Consider the following 25,708-nt stretch of genomic DNA (forward strand, 5'->3'; position numbering starts at 1 on the left):
AGTACCTGCAGAGGGTCAGGCAAGTCCTGAGGAGTCAGCTGAACGGTAAGAACAAGATCCTGGCCATCAACACCTACGCCCTGCCCGTGATCAGGTACCCTGCTGGGGTAATAGGCTGGCCAAAGGAGGAGATAGAAGCCACTGACATCAAGACAAGAAAGCTCCTTACCATGCATGGAGGGTTTCACCCCAAGTCCAGCACCCTGAGGCTGTACGCTAAGCGGAAGGAAGGGGCCGAGGACTGGTGAGTGTCAGCACCACAGTCCAGGATGAGACAACGAACATCCAAGAATACATTGGGAAGATGGCCCCAACTGACCGAGTGCTCAGTGAATACCTCAGGAAGCAGAAACACAAGAAAGAGGAGGGAGACGAGGAACCATCATGGAAGGTCAGGCCCCTGCACGGTATGTACCACCGGCAGATAGAGGAGGTGGCTGATATCCAGAAATCCTACCAGTGGCTGGACAAAGCTGGACTGAAAGACAGCACAGAGGCACTAATCATGGCAGCACAAGAACAAGCTCTGAGTACAAGATCCATAGAGGCTGGGGTCTATCACACCAGGCAAGACCCCAGATGCAGGCTGTGTAAAGATGCCCCTGAGACAATCCAGCACATAACAGCAGGGTGCAAGATGCTAGCAGGCAAGGCATACATGGAACGCCATAACCAAGTGGCCGGCATAGTGTACAGGAACATCTGTGCCGAGTATAACCTGGAAGTCCCGAGGTCAAAATGGGAGATGCCCCAAGGGTGATGGAGAATGACCGAGCTAAGATCCTGTGGGACTTCCAGATACAGACGGACAAAATGGTGGTGGCTAACCAACCGGACATAGTGGTGGTAGACAAACAGGAGAAGACGGCCGTAGTGATCGATGTAGCGGTTCCGAATGACAGCAATATCAGGAAGAAGGAACACGAGAAGCTGGAGAAATACCAAGGGCTCAGAGAAGAGCTCGAGAGGATGTGGAGGGTGAAGGTAACGGTGGTCCCCGTGGTAATCAGAGCACTAGGTGCAGTGACTCCCAAGCTAGGCGAGTGGCTCCAGCAGATCCCGGGAACAACATCGGAGATCTCTGTCCAGAAGAGCGCAGTCCTGGGAACAGCTAAGATACTGCGCAGGACCCTCAAGCTCCCAGGCCTCTGGTAGAGGACCCGAGCTTGAAGGATAAACCGCCCGTAGGGGCGTGCTGGGTGTTTTTTATATATATATATATATGTACACCAGCTACTGATGACATCAAGCTGTATGCCAAGAGTGAACGAGACATCGATTCACTGATCCACACTACCAGGCTATACAGCAATGACATCGGGATGTCGTTCAGACTGGAGAAGTGTAGTCGGATGGTAACAAAGAGAGGGAAGGTAGTCAGAACTGAGGGGATTGAACTACCAGAAGGCAACATTGCAGACATAGAGGACAGTTACAAGTACCTGGGGATCCCGCAGGCGAATGGGAACCATGAAGAGGCCGCTAGGAAAGCTGCAACCACCAAATACCTGCAGAGGGTCAGGCAAGTCCTGAGGAGTCAGCTGAACGGTACGAACAAGATCCGGGCCATCAACACCTACGCCCCGCCCGTGATCAGGTACCCTGCTAGGGTAATAGGCTGGCCAGAGGAGGAGATAGAAGCCACTGACATCAAGACAAGAAAGCTCCTTACCATGCATGGAGGGTTTCACCCCAAGTCCAGCACCCTGAGGCTGTACGCTAAGCGGAAGGAAGGGGCCGGGACTGGTGAGTGTCAGCACCACAGTCCAGGATGAGACAACGAACATCCAAGAATACATTGGGAAGATGGCCCCAACTGACCGAGTGCTCAGTGAATACCTCAGGCAGCAGAAACCCAAGAAAGAGGAGGGAGACGAGAAACCATCATGGAAGGTCAGGCCCCTGCACGGTATGTACCACCGGCAGATAGAGGAGGTGGCTGATATCCAGAAATCCTACCAGTGGCTGGACAAAGCTGGACTGAAAGACAGCACAGAGGCACTAATCATGGCAGCACAAGAACAAGCTCTGAGTACAAGATCCATAGAGGCTGGGGTCTATCACACCAGGCAAGACCCCAGGTGCAGGCTGTGTAAAGATGCCCCTGGGACAATCCAGCACATAACAGCAGGGTGCAAGATGCTAGCAGGCAAGGCATACATGGAACGCCATAACCAAGTGGCCGGCATGGTGTACAGGAACATCTGTGCCGAGTATAACCTGGAAGTCCCGAGGTCAAAATGGGAGATGCCCCCAAGGGTGGTGGAGAATGACCGAGCTAAGATCCTGTGGGACTTCCAGATGCAGACGGACAAAATGGTGGTGGCTAACCAGCCGGACATAGTGGTGGTAGACAAACAGAAGAAGACGGCCGTAGTGATCGATGTAGCGGTTCCGAATGACAGCAATATCAGGAAGAAGGAACACGAGAAGCTGGAGAAATACCAAGGGCTCAGAGAAGAGCTCGAGAGGATGTGGAGGGTGAAGGTAACGGTGGTCCCCGTGGTAATCGGAGCACTAGGTGCAGTGACTCCCAAGCTAGGCGAGTGGCTCCAGCAGATCCCGGGAACAACATCGGACATCTCTGTCCAGAAGAGCGCAGTCCTGGGAACAGCTAAGATACTGCGCAGGACCCTCAAGCTCCCAGGCCTCTGGTAGAGGACCCGAGCTTGAAGGATAAACCGCCCGCAGGGACGTGCTGGGTGTTTTATATTTATATATTTGATTATTTACTTATTACTTGCAGTTACTGAAATTACAAAACACCCCTGCTTACTATTTACTATTTAAAATAAAAACAAACAAGTATGAAATAGACAGCAGAAATATCTGTCAGCATGTGCAGGTCCATGCTCTGTTTTAAAAACAGAGCATCTTCAAAGCTGCTCTGTTTTAAAGTGGACCTGTGATTTTAATAAAGCAGGATATTGTATACAGTGGATAAGAGATGGTGGAATAAAGGCATTGTTAGCAGAAGAAAGAGTCCCATCTCCTCTGTGTTTGTTGTAATCCAGTCTTCTCTGTTTGGTGTTGTGGTTGCTTCTCAGACTATGTTTCCCTTCCTTTCAAACTGCTGGTCCTTCCTGCTTTTATGAAAACATGGCAGTAAATATGATTGAGTTGTGATTCCTCTGAAGGTTCCTTTTGGCCATGTATTGCCAGTTATTGTAGCACACACATCAGAGCTGTTTACTGCATGTTACAAAGCCATACTGATGTTTTCAGTTAGGAGGACTCAGTTACAGTTTTTCTCCATTGGTTTGGCTCATTTCTTGAAACAGAAATTACATTCTCAAAACTCTAAGATCATTTGGCAAAACACTCTTACAGTTTAGCACAACACTATAGCTCACCTGCAAAAGCTCATATCTCTTCCAAAACTGTTCACTCAGGCTTCAATCTAAATCCCTTTCCCATCTAAACAGTCAGTGTCTCCAAAATGGCAAAGATCCTTCTCTATAGCTTTGGCTCATTTCTCGACACAGATCGGACATTCTCATCATTCTTGGTGCTTTTGTCAAAATAAACCTGGATGGTTGATCACAACGACATGGTCCACCTGCAAAAGCTCATATCTCTCCTAAAACAGTTCACTCATGTGTCAAAACTACATTTCTTTCTAATCTGAATAGTCAGTGCCCCCAAAATGCATCGTCCCTTTGGCATTGTGTGAGTACTGCCATACAAATGTTTGTTTAGATGTTTTGTCACTATGGAGGACCAACAATATACAACAGAAAAGAGTAGCCTCCAAGGTTTGACATCACAGATTGCACTCACACTACCAAGGAAATTATAACAATTTTTTATTCACACGCAAAGAAAGCTTCATACATATGTAAAAAGAAAATGTACATTACAGTAGTAAATTGTATGAACACAAAATCAAAAAACAAGGACTTATTCAGTGGTCGCTGTACTCATTCTCCCGCTCTTGTCCACTGTCTTCACCCTCCTGATTATTTACACGCTGTTGTCCGTCTGGCCACAGATTCTCGTCCACATCACAGCGGATACTTTCTCTTGCGATGCAACGAGGGAAGAAACGGCGTGCATGCCGCAACCATCCCCTGCATTGATCTCCTGTAATGTCATCACACGCTGCGTCCATAGCATGGAGCAGGGACGGCTGATCCTGAGCATGATGCTCATACACTCTCCACCTCCAAGCAGAGAAAAACTCCTCTATCGGATTGAGGAAAGGAGAGTAAGGTGGTAGGAAGCCCATGACCATCCTTGGATGCGTTGCAAACCAGCCCCTAATGAGTGGGCTATGGTGGAAATTGACATTGTCCCACACAATTACATAAATGGGTAGGTGAGGCCCTATGAGACCGCTCTCATTTTCAGGGATAAAATCGGTATAAAGGCGATCCAAGAAGATGAGGAGCTTGTGTGCGTTGTATGGGCCAAGACTGGGGATGTGAGTGGCCACACCATTTTCAGAAATGGCAGCACACATAGTTATATTGCCCCTCGCTGACCTGGGACATCCACTGTGGCCCGGTGGCCAATAATATTACGGCCACGTCTTCGGCCCTTGGCCAGGTTGAAGCTTCATCCACGAACACCAGGATGTGAGGGGTCTCATGTCCTTCCAATGCCATTATTCTCTAAAATAGAGTAAAGAACATAAAATCAGTCATACAGAAGAGTCATATACTACAGTTAGACAATTACATGTTCTCCCCCACAGATTCAATATACTACAGGCCACTACTCCAGTGCTTCTAAACCAGTGATAGGCCTATGAGGAAGTACTGCAGGGGTATTTGATAGAAAGGGGAGTGGGAAATACTGATGACTTACTGAGATGTTACAGTAAAACCTACAGTATTAGATAGATTTGATTGGGAGGCAACAAAATAAGGATTATAATGAGAATTGTACATAAACTGCAGTTTTCTGTTGAAATTGTTGAAGTCAGATGCAGCAAATACTGATTCTGAAATCAGGTAAAGGAGGTATTGAAACCAAATAAGTGAACTACTGCTTACTGTGATTACAGGTAAGGTTATAATGAGAGACAACCAGTAACTGACTTACATTTACATACTGGTAGCGCAGCTCCTTCACTCTGTCAGAGTTCCTCTCAAATGGTACCCTGTAGATTTGTTTCATTGTCATCTGATGCTTCTTCAAAACCCGGTCTATCGTGGAGATGCTTATTGTGTTTATATTCTGGGATGTATGATTGTCCTGAAGGATGGCATCATGGATCTGTCTCAATGTGATGGCATTATTTGCCATCACCATGTTACAAATCTCTCTTTCCTGTTGTTCATTGAGCAGTTTTCCTCTGCCACCCACGCGAGGTTGTTGTCCAATCCTACACATAGAACAGAATACAGTAGGTTACCAGTGTAATTGTATTATTGTTTTACTCACAGTAACGTCACCACAATCCTAACGCAGCATTGCACAGTGACTGGAATACTACTCTAAACTGTATAAATTATGTAATTCCATAGTTTACAGTAATTTGTTCAATATATTTATACATTCCACTAGTTCTCTTCACCTGCTAGTATAGACCATCTACTGTAGGCAGATGCACACAAAATCTCTACAGTAAGTTATACATTTTTTGCCTCACGCACAGTGCCCTGTCCTATACAACATATAATCCATCATAGATTACATAGAGTACATACCTGTTTTCCCTGCGAAAGGTTTGGATGATGGAGGAGACTGTAGAGTGAGGCACATTAGGCTGCACTCGACGACCTGCCATTGTGAGGCCATGGTTTATGACATGGTCTATAATTGTGGCCCGAATTTCATTCGGGACAGCACAGTGTCTTCGCACACCTCGGCCTCTTCCCCCTATTCCTCCACCACGCATTCTCAGTCCTCCTCTTCCTTGAGGAAGAACTTCCCCTTATCCGTTTGCTTGGCCTTGTCTATCCATGTTCAGAGATCGGACTGGCTCTGGTCAAGCTCTATATATCTGTGTTTGGCAGCGCACAATCGTGGAACACACCTGTGTGTGACACTCCCCCTTCGTTAGTCTAGTTTCACCTGACTGTCAATGACTGTCATCAATTTATCAAATATTCAAAGAAATTCATATATGGTATTCATGGTATTGTGTTCTTGACCAATTTTGACAATTGAACAGACAGTTGTGCATGCAAGTACTTATACAGTGAAATCATGCTGACATGTTTTGGAGAGAATGATCATTAGACTGGGAATCAACTAATCAGTTTAGATCTACAGGATCTATTCATTTGGAAAATGTGCTAAATGTGGGCTAACTGTATAACTGTAGGCTACTTGTACTTAATCATTTGCAAAGATGCATTGAGACAATTGAGACATGTACTAAGGCATTTGCCATTTGATGAAATGAATGTGAAATGCCATTCTGTTGCGAACATTTGCCAAGAGGTTTGGAGGTTTGTCCATGTTATTTTGAGAATGTAATTTCTGTTTCAAGAAATGAGCCAAACCAATGGAGAAAAACTGTAACACAATGTGGACATAGCTCTTTCAAAGTGGGTCTCCTCAATGTCAGAGGTAGTAGACCGGAATGGCTTGGTTGACCAGGAGTGGTTGTGGTTCAGGAAGTTACAGTTTTTCTCCGTTGCTTTGGTGCATTTCTCACAACAGAATTAAACTTTGCACAGCAGTTAGTGCATTTCCCAAAACAATTAGTGCAAACTGCAAAACCTAGTGGATAGCCTGCAAAAGCACGTCACATGCACAGAATTGATTATCCATACCGCAAAAGCAAGTATCCATGTCAATGAAACTGCCAGTGCCATCAAAATGAAAAGTCTTGACACCATCTGTATGAACAAGATAGTCAAATGGCATTGTCATGTTTCCACTATGACAGTTTATAATTTCAGTGTTTCCCATTGCAAAAACAATTGGTGACACCTGAAAATGCTGACGACAGCACTATGGCCTACCTGTACAGCCATCTGAAATGTGCAGTGAAGTCACTGTAGATGTTATGGGAGTCTTGGGAGTAACTGAGACACTGAATACGTACGTTTCACATTTCCATTGTGTAGAAGTGTTTGTAATCCTACAGAATTGTGCAAAAGAAAATATGCTACAGTCACTTGTTCACTGTAGAATACATGTAAACATAAAATCACCCATTTGGTAGAGCTGTGCACTAATGTGAACAATAAACAGCACATGTAACAGTACAGTAAATCATTCTGGCACATCCAGACGTTCCTGTCTGTCTGGCCACATATTTTCATCTACATCACAGCGAATGTCAGCTCTATCGTTGCATCGGGGAAAGTATCTTCTGGGGTGTCGAATCCACCCTCTGCAGGACTCTGCTGTGATGTCATCACAAGCTTTTGTAGATTCAGTATGCACCTCATGCCAATCCTGTCTGTTGGTTTACATTATATATATACTTGTAGAGTAGGGGATACTGTAACGCGATTCACCTATGACTGGGTAGAAGAGGCTTTTCATTGGTTGCAAGTAAGAGTAACACACACCAATTTTCATTAGTGTGAGATAAAGTTCACCTGAGAAAAGTAATTTATGGAGATTTTCATGGAAACTCCTTAAAAATAGGGTTTTCAAAATGGATGTACAAATTGTTTGACAAGATGTTCAACAATTTTGAGTGCACTGACACAAGCAATGACATGAAGACTATTAGTTGTATGGACAATGACTATTCAGCCCGTACAAGTATAAATAATTGTGACATTCATGATCAAAGCAAGGAGATAGTGACCATTCTTTAGATATTTGTACTTACTCAACTGCTTCATGTCCAAAGGCATTTGCCTTTGGACGAAATGAACATGAAACCGCCACAAGGTTGTGCCAAAACGACTACATGTTGTGGAGGTTGAACTAACTGTTGTGCAAAGTTTAATTCTGTTGTGAGAAATGCACCAAAGCAACGGAGAAAAACTGTAAGCAGGTCATCTGCTGATCAGCAGGTTGGTGGTTTGAGTCCTGGCTGCTTCAGTCTGCACGCTAAAATGATTCATTGGGGAAGTTCCTTGGACTGGCAACGTTAGCTAGAAAGCACTTAGACAAAACATAACTTTTTCAAATGACATATATTGCATAAAGTACTTTGAGTCCTCAAGCGGAGTAGAATAGTGCTCTGTATTTTATTTTGAAAGACTCACCCCTGTTCTTGAAGCACAGATGCAGATCATTGTTCTTTAGTGAATGTCAGTCCTGACAGACAGTCTTGTCTACTGTTTGCTGACAGGAAGCTCATTTTCATACACATATAGAGACTTTCTGAAGAGTCTGAATGTTTGTAAATGACAAAAAGCTATGTTGTCGTTTTAAGGAATTAAAATAAATAAATAAAATCTTTAAACTTTCTTTTACACTTTGCTGTTATTTGTGTTGCCTCAAAATATAAACTTTTTTGCATTTTGAAGTACACCTACAAAAGAAACAGGGGTTCAAAAAGCAAAGTAAATGTCAAGTATATATGTCGTGATATCCTGCTGCGTCTTGTACCCCTGATATGACGCATGTTTAAGCTGCTATTCAGATCCTCACCGGATGTGTTTTGTATGACCGGTAGTGCTGTGCTTTATTTTGACAGCGGCGGGAGGAAATATTATTACCTGGTTCCATGTAGCTTGACAGTGGCGACAGCGCAGAACTGCAAGTGGAAAGTCAAATACATCTTTGCGCTTCTGGCTTTTTGCACAAAATGAGAGGAAATGCGAGTTTTTGCCTATATGATCACAGCAGACACGAGTTTAGACCCTGATCGTGTGACTGACACGACTCTGATACTGAAGCTGCACTTGTGAGAATTATCAGTTAATTGGGCCATTCAGGAACTGTGACGAAATCATTAAAAAAGGAGGAAGACGAAGAAGTGATGGAGGACCCGCTACGAAATTAACCCAGAACTTACAAAAGATGACGTTGATTTTAAATAAGGGCGCTAAGAGCACGTTTTAAATGACTTACAACATTTAACTGGGATTTTTTTTATTTATTTATTTTGCTTTACCATGCGTAACAGATGGATACGCCGGAGGTTGCTTTTCTTAATTTTCACCTTCTTCATCATTCTCTACGTGGATTTTCAGCTTCGAACCAGCAGCCTTCCCAAAGTTATAGTTTGTTACCAGGTATCACCAGCGATCCACCACCGGATCACCCAGCAGGCTGCCTTCCTGGTCAAGGACGCGCAGAACCCGGCGAAAAGTACCAGAAGCAGCGGCGAAACAGCATTGGCCGACGGAGGTCGCTCGGTGCCCGAGGACGCACATGTCAGCCAGCCCGAACTGAAGGTGGAGGACATCTACATAGCTGTGAAAACCACCGGGAGGTTCCACAAGACGCGCCTCGCGCTTCTTTTGGAGACCTGGATCTCCAGAACCAAAGCGCACGTGAGTGTGATGTCTGTTTCCTGAAACATCTTACTCTTCTCATCACACAGTAGCTCCTGATCCAAACAAACCACCAGATTTTAAAAAAAGATTTAAACTCTGTCCTATACTCAGTAGAACATTCGTTTAAAAATATTTACGCAATCTCAGGAAGCTGTTGATAACCAAACCCGTGAACAAAACAGATAAAAGAGGAACTCCAGTGCATTTATTAGTCCTATAATGGTATAACAGAATGAAACTGATATAACACGTAAAGCTCATGAGTTTAATTTCTTAGAAATATTTCAGGCAAAACAAAGAAGAAAAAAAGTAAACATGTGATCTCTCAAACCATGTGCCATGACTCTAAAGATGAAGTGAAAACACTCACTTCCTTTCTGCTCTGGTGCTGCAGGTCTGATGGCTCATTAAAGTTAAATTTAGTTTCTTTTGTTTATCACTTCATGCTAGTGGGACAAGTGTGAAAAACACCCCAAACAAACAGAGAGTAACATTAAAAAAATCGGTTCTGTTTTGGTTTTACAGTCTGCATGTCTCACTTCACGACTATGTAAGGGTCTATTTTTAAATATTGGCATAGAGTGACAAACCTGTTGGAAAGCCTGATCTGTGAGGTATTGGGTATTCAGCTTAAAAGTCTTTTGCTACAGCTCATCCAATATTTTGAACATACAACAGTGGTGGTACTTGTGGTGTAGAATTTCAAAGGGGTTAGGGACATTTTTTTTTCACCCTTTTCCTTCATCTGGGTAATTTCTGTTACTATACTTAGAAAACTAGTTACTGGCATATATACAATACAATATATTTATTTTTTTAGGAACATATCTATCTTATACTTCAGTGGCATCAGCCTAAAGATATTTGAGTTGTCTTAACCTGGCCTTTAAAATCAGATCACACTTCCTTTAGGTTCTGGAAACAATCCAAGTTACTCTGAGTCGGTTGTATCGGCTTAGAGGTTTTCATTGACCCCTGTGCCTGTTTGTGTGTCAGTGCTGTCAAATATGCAAGTCAGTGAGCAATTTCACTATTTAGAATTCCAGGATTCTTCTATTTAAATGCGCACATACAGTGAATACAGTGGTTTAGTTTAACTCCATGTTGCGCTTCAACAAAGAAGAGTTCATTTCCTTTTTGACACCAGATGAAAGAGCTGAGGAAGCACATTTCTGTTTTCACATCTCGGAGCGCTGAAAGACTTTTTTAAAGACGCCTTGGTTTATACTCTTCCTTTTTCTCTTTGCAAACACAAAACAAAAGGTTGCTTTAGCGTTTGTCGATGGTAGTGCCTGCACGCAGTCACACACACACAGGCCCTATATTTATTTATCTATATATATGTATATCTATAGCTACACAATGGCACAAAGATGCAACTACACACCCAGTGGTAGATGAAAACATACAGATGCATACACAGGAAGCTGCGCAGGCAGGCTGTCTCAGCCGAGGGGAAGCAGCCGCCATGTAGTGACTCTGTTAACAATACTAAAACGGAAGCTGGTCATAGAAAAGGAAGTGTAGGGCTGATTGAGGAACAGAATGAACCCGATACCCAAATATGCTTACACACACACACACACACACACACACACACACACACACACACACACACACACCTGGGGTGAAAAGTCAACCAGCTTGGCAGCAGCTTCCACAAAATATTGAAGCTAATCTGCTTAGACCTGGAAGCAGACAGAAACTGTCTCCGTGACAACAGCTGACAACAGCTTGTTGGAAGCCCTAAAACAGTAAATACATAGTGATAATCCCTAATATGATCTTGGCCTCAGTCCAGCTTTGGATCTTCAAAAAATCTAATTCTATCATATCCTGGGGCACCAACAGCAGAAATGATCTCATAGGTGGAAACAGAGAAACAACAAGCTACAGTGATACTAGCAGCTTTCTGAGGTATACATTGATGGTAAAGTCCTTTAAGAAGCAGGTAATGCTTGATGGCAGCCATGTTGAAATGCTCCAAGGTTTAATTTTAGTGGTTTCTGGGACATAAAAACTAAACAGCTCATTAATTTGGTGACTTTGCTCTCCAGGAAGTTATACTACTGTCACTATCCCTTTAAGTGTGCAACGTCTCTTACAACATCTCTGGTAGCGCTTTAAGATAAAGGCTAGCATCATCATGGTAGCATGCTTTCAGTTGCAGTAATAACAAGATATCATTGTTTACAATGCTATAATGCTAACAGTTGCTGATTAGCACAAAACAGCTAATCAGCAACAGCTGAGGCTGAAGGGAATGTTTTATGCTAAAAGTTAGAATTTTGGCCTCATGGTGGCACAAGAGGACAAGTGAGGAGGATTTCAATCATTAAAATGTTTTGTTCCTGTAACGAGAATATCTGTCAACCTCAAACACTCTATGGCTATGTATCCAGTAGAAGCTGAGATATTTCACATTCAGAGTGGAAAGTTTGATCTGAAGTAATGCAAAGAGAAGAATTATCTCATTAAAAATTTAAAGCAAACCGTCAAAAAGTTTTCGAATAGTTGTTACACTGTAAAATGAGCAATCTAGAAAGGTGGAGTTTTTCAGGAGTATAAATGTTGAGGAAAATATATAATCAAAGCGCAAGTGTTATGGTACTAAATTTCCTGCTTTTAAGATATATCTCAGTATATGGAGGATTATGAAACAAGAATGCCCCTAACTACTGAGCAGCATATATTGTAGTAAAAACCAAAAACAGGAGAGCATCTCATTTTAAAAACTACAACAAATCATCATCTCAGGTCCCAAACTTGCAGATTGTCAAAAGAAGAAGTGATGCAACACAGTGGTAAACATGCCCCTGTCTCTTTATTTTATAAATGTTTAAATCACATTTTAAAACATTTTAATCCAAGAGAAATGAGGATGTTTAACATTTGATATGTTTTGATTTCTGGATTTCTATTAAATAAAGAGCTTGCTGTCTAATTGCCACCTGCATTCCAAAAATCCTCTGTCAGTCTTTTTTGGCTGTCGGTATTTTGGAGTTCAGCCTCTCCTGTCTGTACCACTGATGGTCTGATGTGTTTGGCCTCAGAGGAGCAGGTAGTTATTTGTTGAATGTGAAAGGTCATTAGGAGTAGTAATGCATTCATCAATACTTGTCAGTTTGAGACTTAAAGCGCATAAGGCTCCAAGTTGTGAGTCCGTTTAACTGCATTTTATTTGATTAAACAGCACAAATAAATTGCCCATATTAATTAAAAGTTTATCAGATTTTTTGTTATAATTTGTAATGAATAAACATATGAAACGAGTGAAAATTGTTACAGGGGAGAGAAAAAACACACATTTTAGAACAATGCAGATCAAGCCAAAATTGAAATGTAATATTGGATCACAAACACATTTCCACATTGAGTGCCCTTTTTTGTAGCGCATTATTAAATTCAGATTCCACACGGCCATAAAAAATAATTAACTGTGCTGTAATAGATACAAAGTGCTACACTGTGTGTTGTTCCTTGACATAGTTGCCATCTTATAAACTAGTTTTAGTAAATCATTGGTATTTCACTTTACAACTCTAAATTATTAATGGAGATTCAATTAGAAATATATATAGCATGTTTTATACCTGAAACTAAGTTCACTGATAAAGCTATGGGATCTGTGGTTCAGATTATATATTGTGCACTTTTTAACTGCAATTTATTCTTGGTTTTGTTATTTCGGTTAGTTAGCATGCGAGAATGTTACCAGTCTCACATCAAGTGTCAAGCTGCATTCACACAGGAAGTGAGTAGCAACAATGTTACAACCAAAGAAAGGTGTTAAACTTTGTAGTAGTGTAGTAATTTTTTGTAGTAACGTCCACTGGTGTCCAACTGTCAGCTTCAAAGTGTGGATGGGGCATAAGGATTGAAGAATTAAGCTAGTGGCCTAGCATAGCATAAATACTACAATCAGTACACCGCTAATAATAATAATAATAATAAAAACTTTATTTATAAAGCGCTTTCAGACAAAGTGCTGTACAGCTATTTGAAAATAAAGAGATAAATAAATAAAAGTGATGCATAGCAATACAAGTTAAAAACACAATAACAAGTTAAAAACATAATAAAAGTTAAAAAACAATAAAAATGAAAAAACAAACAAGCTAAATGGCAAAGAATTGAGACATGTAGGATAGGGTGAGCAAGTGGGTCTTCAACTTAGCTTTAAAAACTTCCACAGAGCATGCCTGCCTAATATCTTGAGGGAGGTTGTTCCACAAAAATGGGGCACGAAAAGAAAAAGCACGCTCCCCAATAGTTTTTTTTCTGGCTCTAGGAACTTTTAAAAGGCCAGAATCCTGGGATCGGAGAGCACGGGATGGAACATAAGGGTGCAAAAGATCAGAGAGGTATGAAGGTGCCAAACCATTTAATGCCTTTTAGGTAAGCAGCAGGACCTTAAAATCTGCTCGAACCTGACAAGGTAGCCCAATGAGAGGATTTCAATACAGGGGTAATGTGCTCAAATTTTCCAGTTTTAGTTACAATGCGAGCAGCTGCATTTTGCACCATCTGTAAACCTCTAAAACTTTTCCTCGGTAGCCCAGAAAGAAGAGCGTTACAATAATCGATACGTGAAGACACAAATGTGTGGAGAAGAACCTTTGCAGTGTCGTTTGATAAAACTTGTCTGATTTTGGCTATGTTCCTTAAATGATAAAAGGCGGTCTTTGTTGTCTCTTTTACATGAGACTCGAAAGAGAGCACCATGTTGAACCACACACCCAAGTTTTTAACCTTGTCCCTGCAATTGGAGTTAAATGTTTATGTAAATGTTTATCAGCACCAACTGGTAAATGTAACAGCACCTCAAACTGATATACTGTATCTCATATGTTATTACTGGATTCAGAGGAATTTACATTGTTGTTACTTGTTAAATAACAACATATCCATCCACTCGTGGCTAAAGTGGTTTGTGTCCACGTTATATCTCCTGGCTGTGTTTCTGCTATGTTAAATAGTAAATGGATTGGTTCTTATTTTGTGCTTTTTTACTGTATCAGAGCACTCAAAACGCTTTACACAACTTGCCTCATTCACCCATTCACCATTGTTAATAAATAGTTACTGCGTGTGGCATAAATCTTAATTTAATTTAACAATTTATTTTAGATTTTGAAGGCTAGCTGTGTGACCCTGTGCCTGGTTTCACAATTTCAGATTATTTCTTACTCCCTATCAGCGTCAGTTTGGCCATAACAATTATAGAATGATTTTTCCCCCTTCTACTCTCAACAAAGTTCCCATTCAAGCTTCTCAGAGTGCCACAGTCGAACAGACTGAGGATCCAAATGTCCGATTTGGAAGCCAGATTATCCTCATCATACTACAAAGGAATCACTGAAATATTGATCAGAGCCCTTATTAAGATATATTGCAGTCATTTTGTGTTATGGGGTAGTACAAATCTTACTTAATAGCCCTTTAAGAGTGTGAAAAACAAGTTGAGATTTATGCATTCCTGCCTGACCTCAGTGAAACGTCCCTGCAAACTCTGTTTACGAGCCGCTCCAACCCCACGCTCTGTCATTTTCGTTCCTCGTCCCAGGCTGACTGATTTCAGTGCAGGTGCTTTAGTTTGAGTTATGGCCAGAGGTGGGGAAACTAATTGTAATGGCAAATTTTTCTCTGGAGGATTTAGTGGCGTAGGTGGTGGTGGTTGTCGTGGTGATAGCGGGGGGGAGGATTGATCCAGGTATCTCATTACTCCTCCTTCTCCTGCTTCAGTGATGGAGAGATGACAGGAAGGGATGAAAAAAGGTTAAAAAAGGCCTTTGGGAGAACTAGTGAGGGGGGGATAGAGCTCCAGCTGTATTAAAATGACCAAAGTAATGATTTAGAGGCTGTTTGATGTCACTTCAAGGGAGAACGGGAGAGAGAGCGAGAGGAATAGAGAGTATTATAATTTGATTGATGGACTGGGATGCTACAATAAAACAGTGTACTTAAGAGTAGATGAAGCTTTTCTCTTTGAATGCAGCAGAGAGGATATTATGGAAACTCACTTTAATGTAAACACAGAGAAAATACACATAATCACAGCTAGTAAAACTGTCAGACAGTGGGCCTGCCATTTTTAAACACATGAGTTTGCACAGTTACCTCAAATTAACACTAGTATTGCCCTGAAAGCTTACACGATTTTATCGACTGAAAGTTCACTTACTGGATTAATTTTGGAGCTCTTGTTCACATTGTACACTTCCCTCACAACTCCCTGCCTTCACTAACTACAAGTGGGACTCACCAGACATCATCCGATATGATCTGATATGATCACAATACAATATTATTCCGATTTTTTACATTTTTGCTAATTAATTACATTGTTATTATTACAATGGTGGATGTTCATATTAACTGCTTCATACTGCTTGGTTTCACTGCTTTCTGCTGTTGGCCATATACAGTATGACTGTGTGTACATGTATTAGTGCAACCGCAATCTACATACTGCTACAGCTCCACAAGAAAGCGTGATAGAGAAATGATGGAAGCAGTAACAGTGTTGTACAAGAGAAGCCTGCACACCCTAAGTGAAAGAATAAATACTGAAGAGTGCAGTGTTTTCAGTGTCTGACGTCTTTCCGTAGGAGTGACAACGGTTAAAAGACAAAAAGGAAACAAAAAGGCAAATGAGGCTCATGGTGAAATAATGGAGGTGCTGAATATCGTTTCCCCAGAGACACTCACTGCAGCTCAAGCAAAAGCAAAGCAAAAGAAAAGTTGCAACTTTGCTTATATCTGAGCATTTCTGCATTGTGATGTTTTGTAAAACTGTAAATAATGAGGAAAAGAAGGAAAAAAAAAACAGGTTTCATGGTGGTGCAGTGTGGCACCATCACTTCACAATGAGAATGTCAGGCCCCTTCCAGCTGGGGCCTTTCTGGGTGGAGTTTTGCATGTTCTCCCCGTGCCTGTGTGGGTTCTCTGTAAGTACTCCAGCTTCCTCTCACAGTCCACAGACATGCATGCTAGGTTAATAGCTGATTCTACATTGACTGTTAGTGTAACTGGTCAGTCTCTATGTGATAGCCCTGAGACAGCCGACCTGTCCTGTTTCAATGAATCGGATAAGCAGAAGGACATGGATAGAAGTCTTTGAGGTGGCTGTTGTTGTGAATTTGCACAACATGTTATATTTGAAATATCCTTTAAGGGCAAAAGACAATAGAGCTGACATTTTCACACCACTAGATGTCAGTATTGCTCTTCTATCTATCTATCTATCTATCTATCTATCTATCTATCTATCTATCTATCTATCTATCTATCTATCTATCTATCTATCTATCTATATGGGGGTCTGCCAAAGAACAAACTGACTCAGCCATATCATGCTGCTCTGACCACTCTGATGCTGTGTGTGTATGTGTGTGTACAATGACTCATTGTTTTAGCTCACAGCGGGGAACCTTGTTTTTGTCACGTCGTATTGCTCCATCACATTGATCCCATTGATCCTTGTGAGTATATGATGTGTTTGTGTTCTTGCTCTCTAATGAGAGTACTTTCAGGATGATGTGTTACAGATGTTGAGAAGAAGACAGATAACCAATCGAAGCTCCTGTTTTTAATTCCTTCTCTTCTTTTATATTTCCTTTTTTCTTTTGCATAGACGTTCATTTTCACAGACACAGAGGATGTGGACCTAACTTCAGAAGGTAAGCAGCAATCTTGAATCTCATTCACACAAAAAGTTAGATTTAAATCAGAAAATTTATATATGTGGGTGCATGCAAATGTGTCTTCCATTCCTTATATGGGATGTTTCTCAGATAATGCTGGAGCACACAACCTTAAATATGTAAGCTCATTCTCTGTTTCAACATGACAATGCCACAGTGCACAAATGCAACACCACAGACATCAGGAAGACTTCTAATACTGGCGTGCACACAGGAATGAGATGAAGTGACCCATAACTCTTACCCAAGGCTATTTTTTGGCATAGGATAACTAGGCAGCTGCCTTAGGCATCCCCTGTTGAAATATTTTGTTATTGCTCCTGAGCTGCTCTTTAAAGTCTGCCACTAACACCCACTGTCAACGCCACTGCTCATACTGCAGCAATAAACATGTGGCACAAAGGGGAGACTGCAGACAGGCAGTTAAAGGACTCTTGACCAATAATCTGCAACGAGAATTTACATTAAAATCAGACATTTTGATATTAATCGAGCAGCAGTAAATCCAGGTGTGCCCAGATGTTGTGAGAGTCACCAAAAATGAATGCAACATAACCTCACAGGAGCTGAAGTTGTGTTTTTGGAATTCTTTTTTTCCCCTAGGAGTATTAGGAAGGATGAATATGAGCGTGCCCATACAGAGAGAGGCGCATGTATTTACTCATGTGGCACGACAGCAGTAACTTCATCAATTATTTAGTCACAAACATTAAAACCCCCAAACCATAGCCACAGCCCTGGCTTAACCAACTCTGTAAATGCTTGTTGTGTCTGCAACAGTGCTTCGATTTCCAGCTGGCCTCTCATTTCTAGTCTGTTTTGCCGAGTAAAAATGACAACTGGGCAGACTGCAAGCCAGACCTCATCACCCTACATCAGTGACTGTTTTTTACAAATACTCCTGTGGGTAAATGGAAGGGAATCCTTTCAATCTGGGTCCTAAATATCATGGAGTGTCTTAAATAGATAAGTTAAGTGGAGGCTGTCATAGCTGTCTACTCATGCTGTTAGTCTGTTAGTTTTTTCCTTGTTTTCTTCACCACTGTTTCATTGTTTCCTCACTCTCTATCACACACATCTCTATCTTTATATCATTTCTCCATTTCTAATATCACTTGTCAATCACAAACAGGGTTGATCACGGCTGATGGTAAAATAATGTACCATGCAGAATGGTATAATCAGCAATACACTCAACCATGTGCAACTGCTTTGAAACAGATGGCATCCAGTAGTATCTCTTTCTCATCTCTCTCTGTCTGTCTCTGTCACCAGGTTATAACATGGTGGTAACAGACTGCCAGTCCGATCACAGTCAGCAGGCTCTGTCCTGCAAGATGTCTGCAGAGTACGACGGTTTCATGGCCTCAAACAAGAGGTGAGCCCGATTACGGTCTGTCTAACACCCTGCCTGCACCGGCTTTAAAGATCAGATTAAGATTGCAAACTTTAATGATCACCGTGGGGAAATGAGACTGTTACAGCAGCACATAGTGCGGCAAGAAATCAAAGAAGTAAATTATGTTCCAGGGTTACAGAGGCATATATGGAGGTGAGGATTATTACAGTCACACTTATTACAACGGTAATCTTCGAGGAGTTTTTTTTAAAGGAATTTATTGACTTTAAGCATAACCTGTGCATTAATAGATCATCTTAACTACCCTTTCTGTGCGGTGCTGTCCAACTTGTAACGGTATGAAGAACAGCCTTTTATGTTTTTATTTTTTATGCATTTGTAATAAAGTGGATATAATTAAAAATATTATTAATGTTAGGTTCAGAGGGCACACTTGTCTTGAAATTCTTGGAATTCTTGGAAAGAGGAGGAATTGCTTTGCCATTGATTTTTTTCTGGTTCCTTCATTTCCTCTTCCATCTGCTGTTTTAAATTAATGAGTCTGTCCATCCATTCATCTGTGGCTTTTTCCTCTGCACCGAAATTCTCCTTCAGGGTTCTAATTGATTGTAGGAGCCTGGAAGTTTCTCCTGCGCTCCTGGCTGCTTTCATTATCCATGTCCTTTTGTGCCTGAAGTACTGATGTGGTCTCTCTGTGCTCAGCCAGGAGACGGCACTGGTCCTCCTCTCAAATATCATCTTTGGTCCTGTAGCATTCTGTGAATGTGGGCCAGTACAGCCTTACACCTGCTGTGATAAATCTGTCTGAGCCTTCCTCCTCTTATTGTTTTTAACACTAAGATTGTCTTTGAGTTGTTTAATTTATTTGGGACAAATCTGCATCTGTGGGAGTCCTGTGCAAACAATTGTAGTCTCCTGTTTTGCCTCATCATTTTGTGTTGCAAGAAGCTCTTTAAACAGTTCTGTTTCCTTAAATAAGGCAGACGTTTCATTCCCTATGTAGATACTCTTATGTCCTTGTTATTATTATATGCTCCTGTTTCACATTCTTCATAAGTCACTGATTCAGTTCAATTCAGTTAATTTTTGTTTACATAGTGTCAAGTCACAACAATCACCCCTAGGTGCTTTATATTGTAAGCTAAAGACCCTACAATAATACAGCCCCAACATTCAGACAGTCCTATATGGAGCTAGAACTTGGTGACAGTGGGAAGAAAAAAAGTCCCTTTTTAACCCTAGAACACTATCGCCGGGTGATTTACACCCGAGCAAATACATTTACATGATTTCTCTCTCCTGCAGCTGTTTGCGTGTCGAGGAGCCTGTGCCTTCACCAGGGAAGTCTCAAATGTCCCAGGAATGAGTGGACCAAAGACCAGCTTTCCAGAGTCATTATTTTGTTTTAGGAGGGTTTTTTTTTCATTTTGTTAGACATTGCACAGTTGAAAGTAAAAGAAGACCACTCTAATTTGTCATGTGTTGTCATATTTTGATATATTTGATTACTTTTTATTGGTTATATTATATCGGGTAAAAATCACCCGGCATTAGTGATTGTGTTACTATTTATAGCGATAGTGTTCTAGGGTTAACAAGAAGAAACCTCCAGCAGGACCAGGCTCAGGGAGGGGCGTGAGTTGACAGGACAAAAGACACACTTTGGAAATGCAGAGTGGCATATAAAATATAGACAGTGAAAGGAGTTAAGTGAAGAAGAAATACACAGTGAGAAGCCCCCAGCAGCCCAGGCCTATTGTAGCGTAACTAAGGGAGGGTTCAGGGTCATCTGATCCAACCATAACTATATGCTATATCAAAAAGGAAAGTTTAAAGCCTAATCTTAAGTGCACAGAGGGTTTCTGCCTCACAGAAGGTATCAAGCCAGATACTCTAATCCAGGGGTAGGCAACTCCAGGCCTCGAGTGCCAGTGTCCTGCAAGTTTTAGATATCACCCTGGGTCAACACACCTGAATCAAATGATTAGTTCGTTACCAGGCCTCTGGAGAACTTCAAGACATGTTGAGGAGGTAATTTAACCACAAAAAACAGCTGTGTTGGATCAAGGACACATCTAAACCTGAAGAACACCTGCATTCGAGGCCTGGAGTTGTTTCATCTCCTCTGTTAAATACTCTACCAAGACATCAGGTGACATAGATTAGACAAACATAATAACTTTTTTTTGTTCTTCACCGTATTGGTGAGAGAGGACAGCCGGTGCACTCTTGTAGTGTGTTATTTCACATTGATTTTCTCCCAGTTTTGAAGTAGTTACTTTTAACTAGCACCCTGTTTGCCCAAATGGCATCCAGGTAATTGAGACTAAGTAGGTCTTGACATATCCTGACATACAACTTGTTTTGGCTTGCGTTTTGAGAATTGGAGGCTCTGGCTTGGGCACTGTAACAGGAAATTTGCGCACGGTTGTTTGGCAGTATTCTAGCAACTGCAGTAGGCGGGATTTTGGGCTTCGTAGCATGCAGGTGTTTGATGACGTGAAGACTCCAGCGACACTTAAAGTATTAGGAAACAGCTTTATTAAGTGACCATCGCGTTTCAGCTTTCGGCCTTCATCAGGGTCATTGCAAAATGTCCAAGAATTTGCGTTTAAATAAAAAACAGGAAACAGAAAAAAATCCAAGTGGACCAATCACACCTTCACAAATAAACAAGGTGACCAATTAACATTTAACAAGGTGGTATTGGCTAATTTGTTAATTTGTTAAGCCACAGCCCAAATAGGTTCTGGACTGAACCACTACAGATTAAAAGGGGAAGAAAATAAATAAATAAATAAAAACATCAATCATCATGTCTTAATGTAAGACATACTCAAAATTACACAGAAAAATGCAAATAATCTGGTGACAGTGGCAGAGAAAAGGACACTAAAAAAATTGCTGGACATTATGGACAATGCTGGGCATCCTCTGCACACGGACATAAACAACCAGAGGAGTCTGTTCAGTGACAGGTTGCTTCTCCCAAAGTCAAGGACCAACAGACTTAAAAACTCCTTTGTCCCACACGCCATCAGACTGTTTAACTCCTCGCTGGAGGGGAGAGGGAGGGGAAACCGGGTGGGAGGGCGGGAACAACTAAGTTGTAGTGCCCTTTTCACTGTGCAGTATTTTTCTATATTCAACTCACAATAGTTGAAATGTGCAATTCCCTGGTATTCCTATTCCTATTTATCGCTACTCTGTATTTATATATTTCTCTGTATTTATATAATTTTATATGTGTACATATGGTAAATTTCTATTTCTGCTTACATTCTTTTGCAACTTCTGTCGGTGCTGTGCTGCTGGAAACAGAATTTCCCGGAGGAACCCAGCCGAGGCATTAATAAAGTTTTATCTAATCTAATCTAATCTAATCTCTAATCTAAATAAGGTAATCTAAAAATAAAGTAAGTACAGGAACATTAAAAGAGGGAGAAACAATGCAAAAACTTAAGGTGTTTGAACAGCTGTGCAGGTATTGCTGCAATTTTCAGCTTGTGCCTCATACCACCCCACAGTGAGCCACTCACTGAGTGACCAGTCATTTTCTACATTTCTTTGACTCGTGTCCTTAGCAGTACACGTGGCACAAGTTTGAAGGGGATGTTGAGATCAATGGAAAACCGGCAAACAGATATACAGAAATTGCTCAATTAGTTAGATAAATGTATGAATGCATTCTGTAATAGCTAACATCATTAGATGAATGTGCAGTCAATAGCTGCCAAACTAATTATTCACCCACTATCACTTCTCAGATAAATGAACCGTGGCCTGGTTGCTTCAGTTTGAAGCTTCAGTCTGACAGCGTTGGGCCTCCTCTGTGTTCGCTGAGCTTATTTGAACCACGCCTTTCAGTCACTATCAGCTATCCATAACAGCTTTCAACTGGGGCAAAACTAAAATAATGCAATCTGCTCTTAATGGGCCCAGAATGAAGATGATGTATGATCCCCTACACTCTTGTCTGCATCTTTTCCAATTTCATGCCTTGTCTCAAACACTGCAATAGCACACAGTGCAGGCTACCCTTGTGTCACTGTTGTATTTATTAGCTCTTTGTGCTTATGTAATCACAGAAGAAGAAGGAGAAGTAAAAAAAAAAACAGGATTAAAATATTTCCAAGAAAAGGAAAAGTTTATTTATTAGGGACTTGAATATGCACGAGACAACGCTGCTTGATGCTGCTGTACAATATAAAGTATTGACAATCTGTTGATACTGATCTATGGAAAAATGAATGAAACTTAACAGCTTGTGTTTGGGGTGGGGGTGAATGGGGGGCATTCATTATTAGAATGGCAGTGAAAATGTTTTCAAATTGGTTCCAAGGCACACTTACAAACCTCCCCAGTTTCACTCAAATCCCACTCAAGAGGGAAGTGGGGATGTTTGGTTTGGAAGTAAGCCTTTTCTGTTGTTGGGCAGCAATTAGGATGGCAGAGGAAACAAGGCAGCACTTCAGTTTGGTACCAGCAGCTTTGTAATTTGGACTCTGATGTTGCAGTGCAAGCCTGTTTGGTTTGGAATGAGGCTCTGACATCATGTCCAGTCATTAAGATGGCAGAGAAAAAATCAAGCAGCTCGATTACTCACAGAGCAATTCGTGCTGTGAGGACAAAAACAAATGTAGATGAAAAAAGCTTCAAAATGGGAGAAGATCTTAAATCTTCTCCCATAAAAATGCCTAAATTCAACATTTCTTTGCTAGCTTTTCCAGAGCTCTTGTGACAGTATCACATGGAATGATCTGCCAAGATAACCAAGCGTTATCGTTACACATACAACCTTATCTCTTATCACGTGACCTTAACAACTACCATTAACTGAAGAAGTTAACTAGAAGTTGAAGTAAGTTATTACAGATGTACCTCATCATGTTCTTCTTCCACAAAAAGATTAAGTTCCCTCTGAAAGGAACATGATATCTTGCTTCACAGGCGTTCTTGAGCCACAATGACATCCTTCTCATGAAGAACACTATCTGAATGAGTGGGGATAGAGCCATAACTTTAATTCTAATACTAAATGGGACACAAAAATATTTCAAGTAAATCTGATGAAAAACATTCCTTAAATAAGTTTGTGACTCTGCCTAAAAGTAGGGATTGAAAAGCTTTTCCCCCCCTACAAGTCATACTTTATTAATGCCTCAGTTAAGACTGCAGACACAATCAGTCTCTCTGGTTTTCTACCAGAGCCCTGAACAAACTCTATGCTAAGCCATATTATGGATATAATAAGCCAAGAAATGTGATAAGTACCCTTACCTACATCTTTGCTTCATTAAGAATGTGCCTGCGAGTGCATAGTTGTGAATGTCAACGACATGCAGCAAATCAGCATCGGCAAATCAACGTGATTGGCTCTGAGTTTGGATGCTGATTTGCTCTTTAGGGTCAATTTCTGTTTTTCCATGTCTGTCTCATATAATGTCTCCGTTTATGCACAGCATTTCAGTCAGGTTGAGGTTTGGACCTTGATTCTTTTCGTTTTCAGCCATTCTGCTGTGTATTTACTGGTGTGCTAGAGATTGTTGTCCTGTTCTATGAACCAGTTTTGTATGTTTGTTGGATATAAGAACACATATGGGTCTAGAATACATTGGTGTAGAGAGGAATTCATGGTTGATTCCAAGGTCCTAGGTAATGTGGCTGCAAAACAAGCCTAAATCATCACCCCTCCACCATCGTGCTCGGCAACCCCTTGCAACCCTTCCAAACAAGCCATCGGTTGTTTGTGCTGTCGTGATCTTTAACATTGAACATGGTATTTGAGGCCTGTAGCATCTGAGCTGTAGTGCTTGGGTTTTTTGCTGTATTTCTGAGAATTGCATTTTTTGACCTTGGGATAAATTTGCTGAAACATTTACTCCAGGGAAGACTGGCAGCTGTGCTGCATGTTTTCTATCTGTGAATTATTTTTCTCACTGTACAAATGATGAACTTCAGATTGTTTGGATTGTCTGCTCCACACCAGCAAACTGCCAAACCTTCTGCTTTTATAGAGGTGCTTGTACTTGCTGAGGATCAATGAATCAAGTGCACTTGATCAGCAGCACCTGACTGCTGCTTACTGCTTTAATTCCTAAGTACTTACTACTTAGTTTCTCATTGCACAGCACAGCAGTCCCATAAAAACTCTTTTTCACATGCTGTACCTTGTAAACTGTGATATGAGTAGTTTACAGACTGCTGTGACTCCAGGTGTTTTCTCTCTCTGTTCTCTCACCTGATCTCATGAATTTAACAGTCACATTTACAACTTGGTGAGACTGCTAAAAGACTACATGCTGAGTCAAGCTCTGGGTCTGTGTTTGCTGGTTACTCAAGGTAAAGCCTATCAGTGATGTCTATAAACACAAACAGCAGGATACGAGCACATACAAATGCTTTTCTGTCTCTGTTGTAAATCTTGTGGTTAAGTGGCTGTCAGTTCTCTATTTAGATGAAGTATCTGGCACTGACTATGCATACTTAGCATAGTCAGTGCCAACACAACCTTTATAGGGTTTAACCTTTTTCTTTTCAATGTCTGTAATGAAGATAGCCTTGCAAGGGCTTCAGGATATTTATATGCCCAAAGGTCAACTATTTTTCACATGGAGTCTTAAAATATATGTCAACATCAAACTTTAAAAAAAATCTCATATTTTTGCTATGGTATCCAACCACAAGTAAATATATACATATGGGGTAACTAGATAACTTGGGGTTACAGCATTGATCACACTCTTCCACATGGTTTGAGAAATTTCATTCCCCTTCCATTTCTCCTCTTCCAGTCAGTGTAAGGTATCGTTATTTCAAGTACAAATGCACGATGCATTACTTAGGTAAGCCTTTTTTCATTTCTCTGTTGCGAGAGTGGAACCAACAAAGAAGAAAATTAGTCTTCAGATTTTTTTCCCGCCTGATTGCAAATGTCAACAGGAGAAATGGAGCGAAGCTGAGAAAACTATTATTATAAACCCAGCACCACGGTTACATTTTAACTGGATATTTTCCCTTTTCTTTCACCGATCGCTCCTCAGGTGGTTTTGTCATGTGGACGATGATAACTATGTCAACCCAGAAGCTCTCCTCTCCCTGCTGTCAGCCTTCCCCCAGGAAGGTGACATCTACGTGGGCAAGCCGAGCTTGGACAAGCCCATCACTGCTCATGAACTGCTGGAGGGCAACGCTACGGTACGATACCACTCATGAGCATTTTAGGTTTCTTGGCAGAGTCAACCTTAGCACTAGGACTTGGCTGAGCTTTGCAAAGT

General features: G+C 41.3%; 2 protein-coding genes across 2 annotated transcripts in view; one reads left to right on the top strand and one right to left on the bottom strand.

Moving 5' to 3' along the window:
* Positions 1-3,833: 3,833 nt before the first annotated feature.
* Positions 3,834-6,440, bottom strand: LOC120440734. The gene is made up of 3 exons (XM_039613917.1): positions 5,655-6,440; positions 5,047-5,329; positions 3,834-4,613 (listed from the first exon to the last, which is right to left on the bottom strand). Exons 1-3 carry the CDS (start codon positions 5,843-5,845, stop codon positions 4,443-4,445), a joined length of 645 nt encoding a protein of 214 aa, XP_039469851.1. The 5' UTR covers positions 5,846-6,440; the 3' UTR covers positions 3,834-4,442.
* Positions 6,441-8,587: 2,147 nt separating this feature from the next.
* Positions 8,588-25,708, top strand: part of mfng (MFNG O-fucosylpeptide 3-beta-N-acetylglucosaminyltransferase) — a 29,819-nt gene continuing 12,698 nt past the window's right edge. Inside the window, exons 1-4 of the mRNA XM_031736069.2 lie at positions 8,588-9,362; positions 17,002-17,047; positions 18,347-18,449; positions 25,475-25,628. Of these exons, the coding sequence (XP_031591929.2) occupies positions 8,982-9,362; positions 17,002-17,047; positions 18,347-18,449; positions 25,475-25,628 (684 nt within the window). The 5' untranslated portion in view covers positions 8,588-8,981. The remainder of the gene's footprint in view (positions 9,363-17,001; positions 17,048-18,346; positions 18,450-25,474; positions 25,629-25,708) is intronic.

This window comes from Oreochromis aureus, linkage group 6 (genome assembly GCF_013358895.1).
Source record: "Oreochromis aureus strain Israel breed Guangdong linkage group 6, ZZ_aureus, whole genome shotgun sequence".
NCBI classification, from domain to species: Eukaryota; Metazoa; Chordata; class Actinopteri; order Cichliformes; family Cichlidae; genus Oreochromis; species Oreochromis aureus.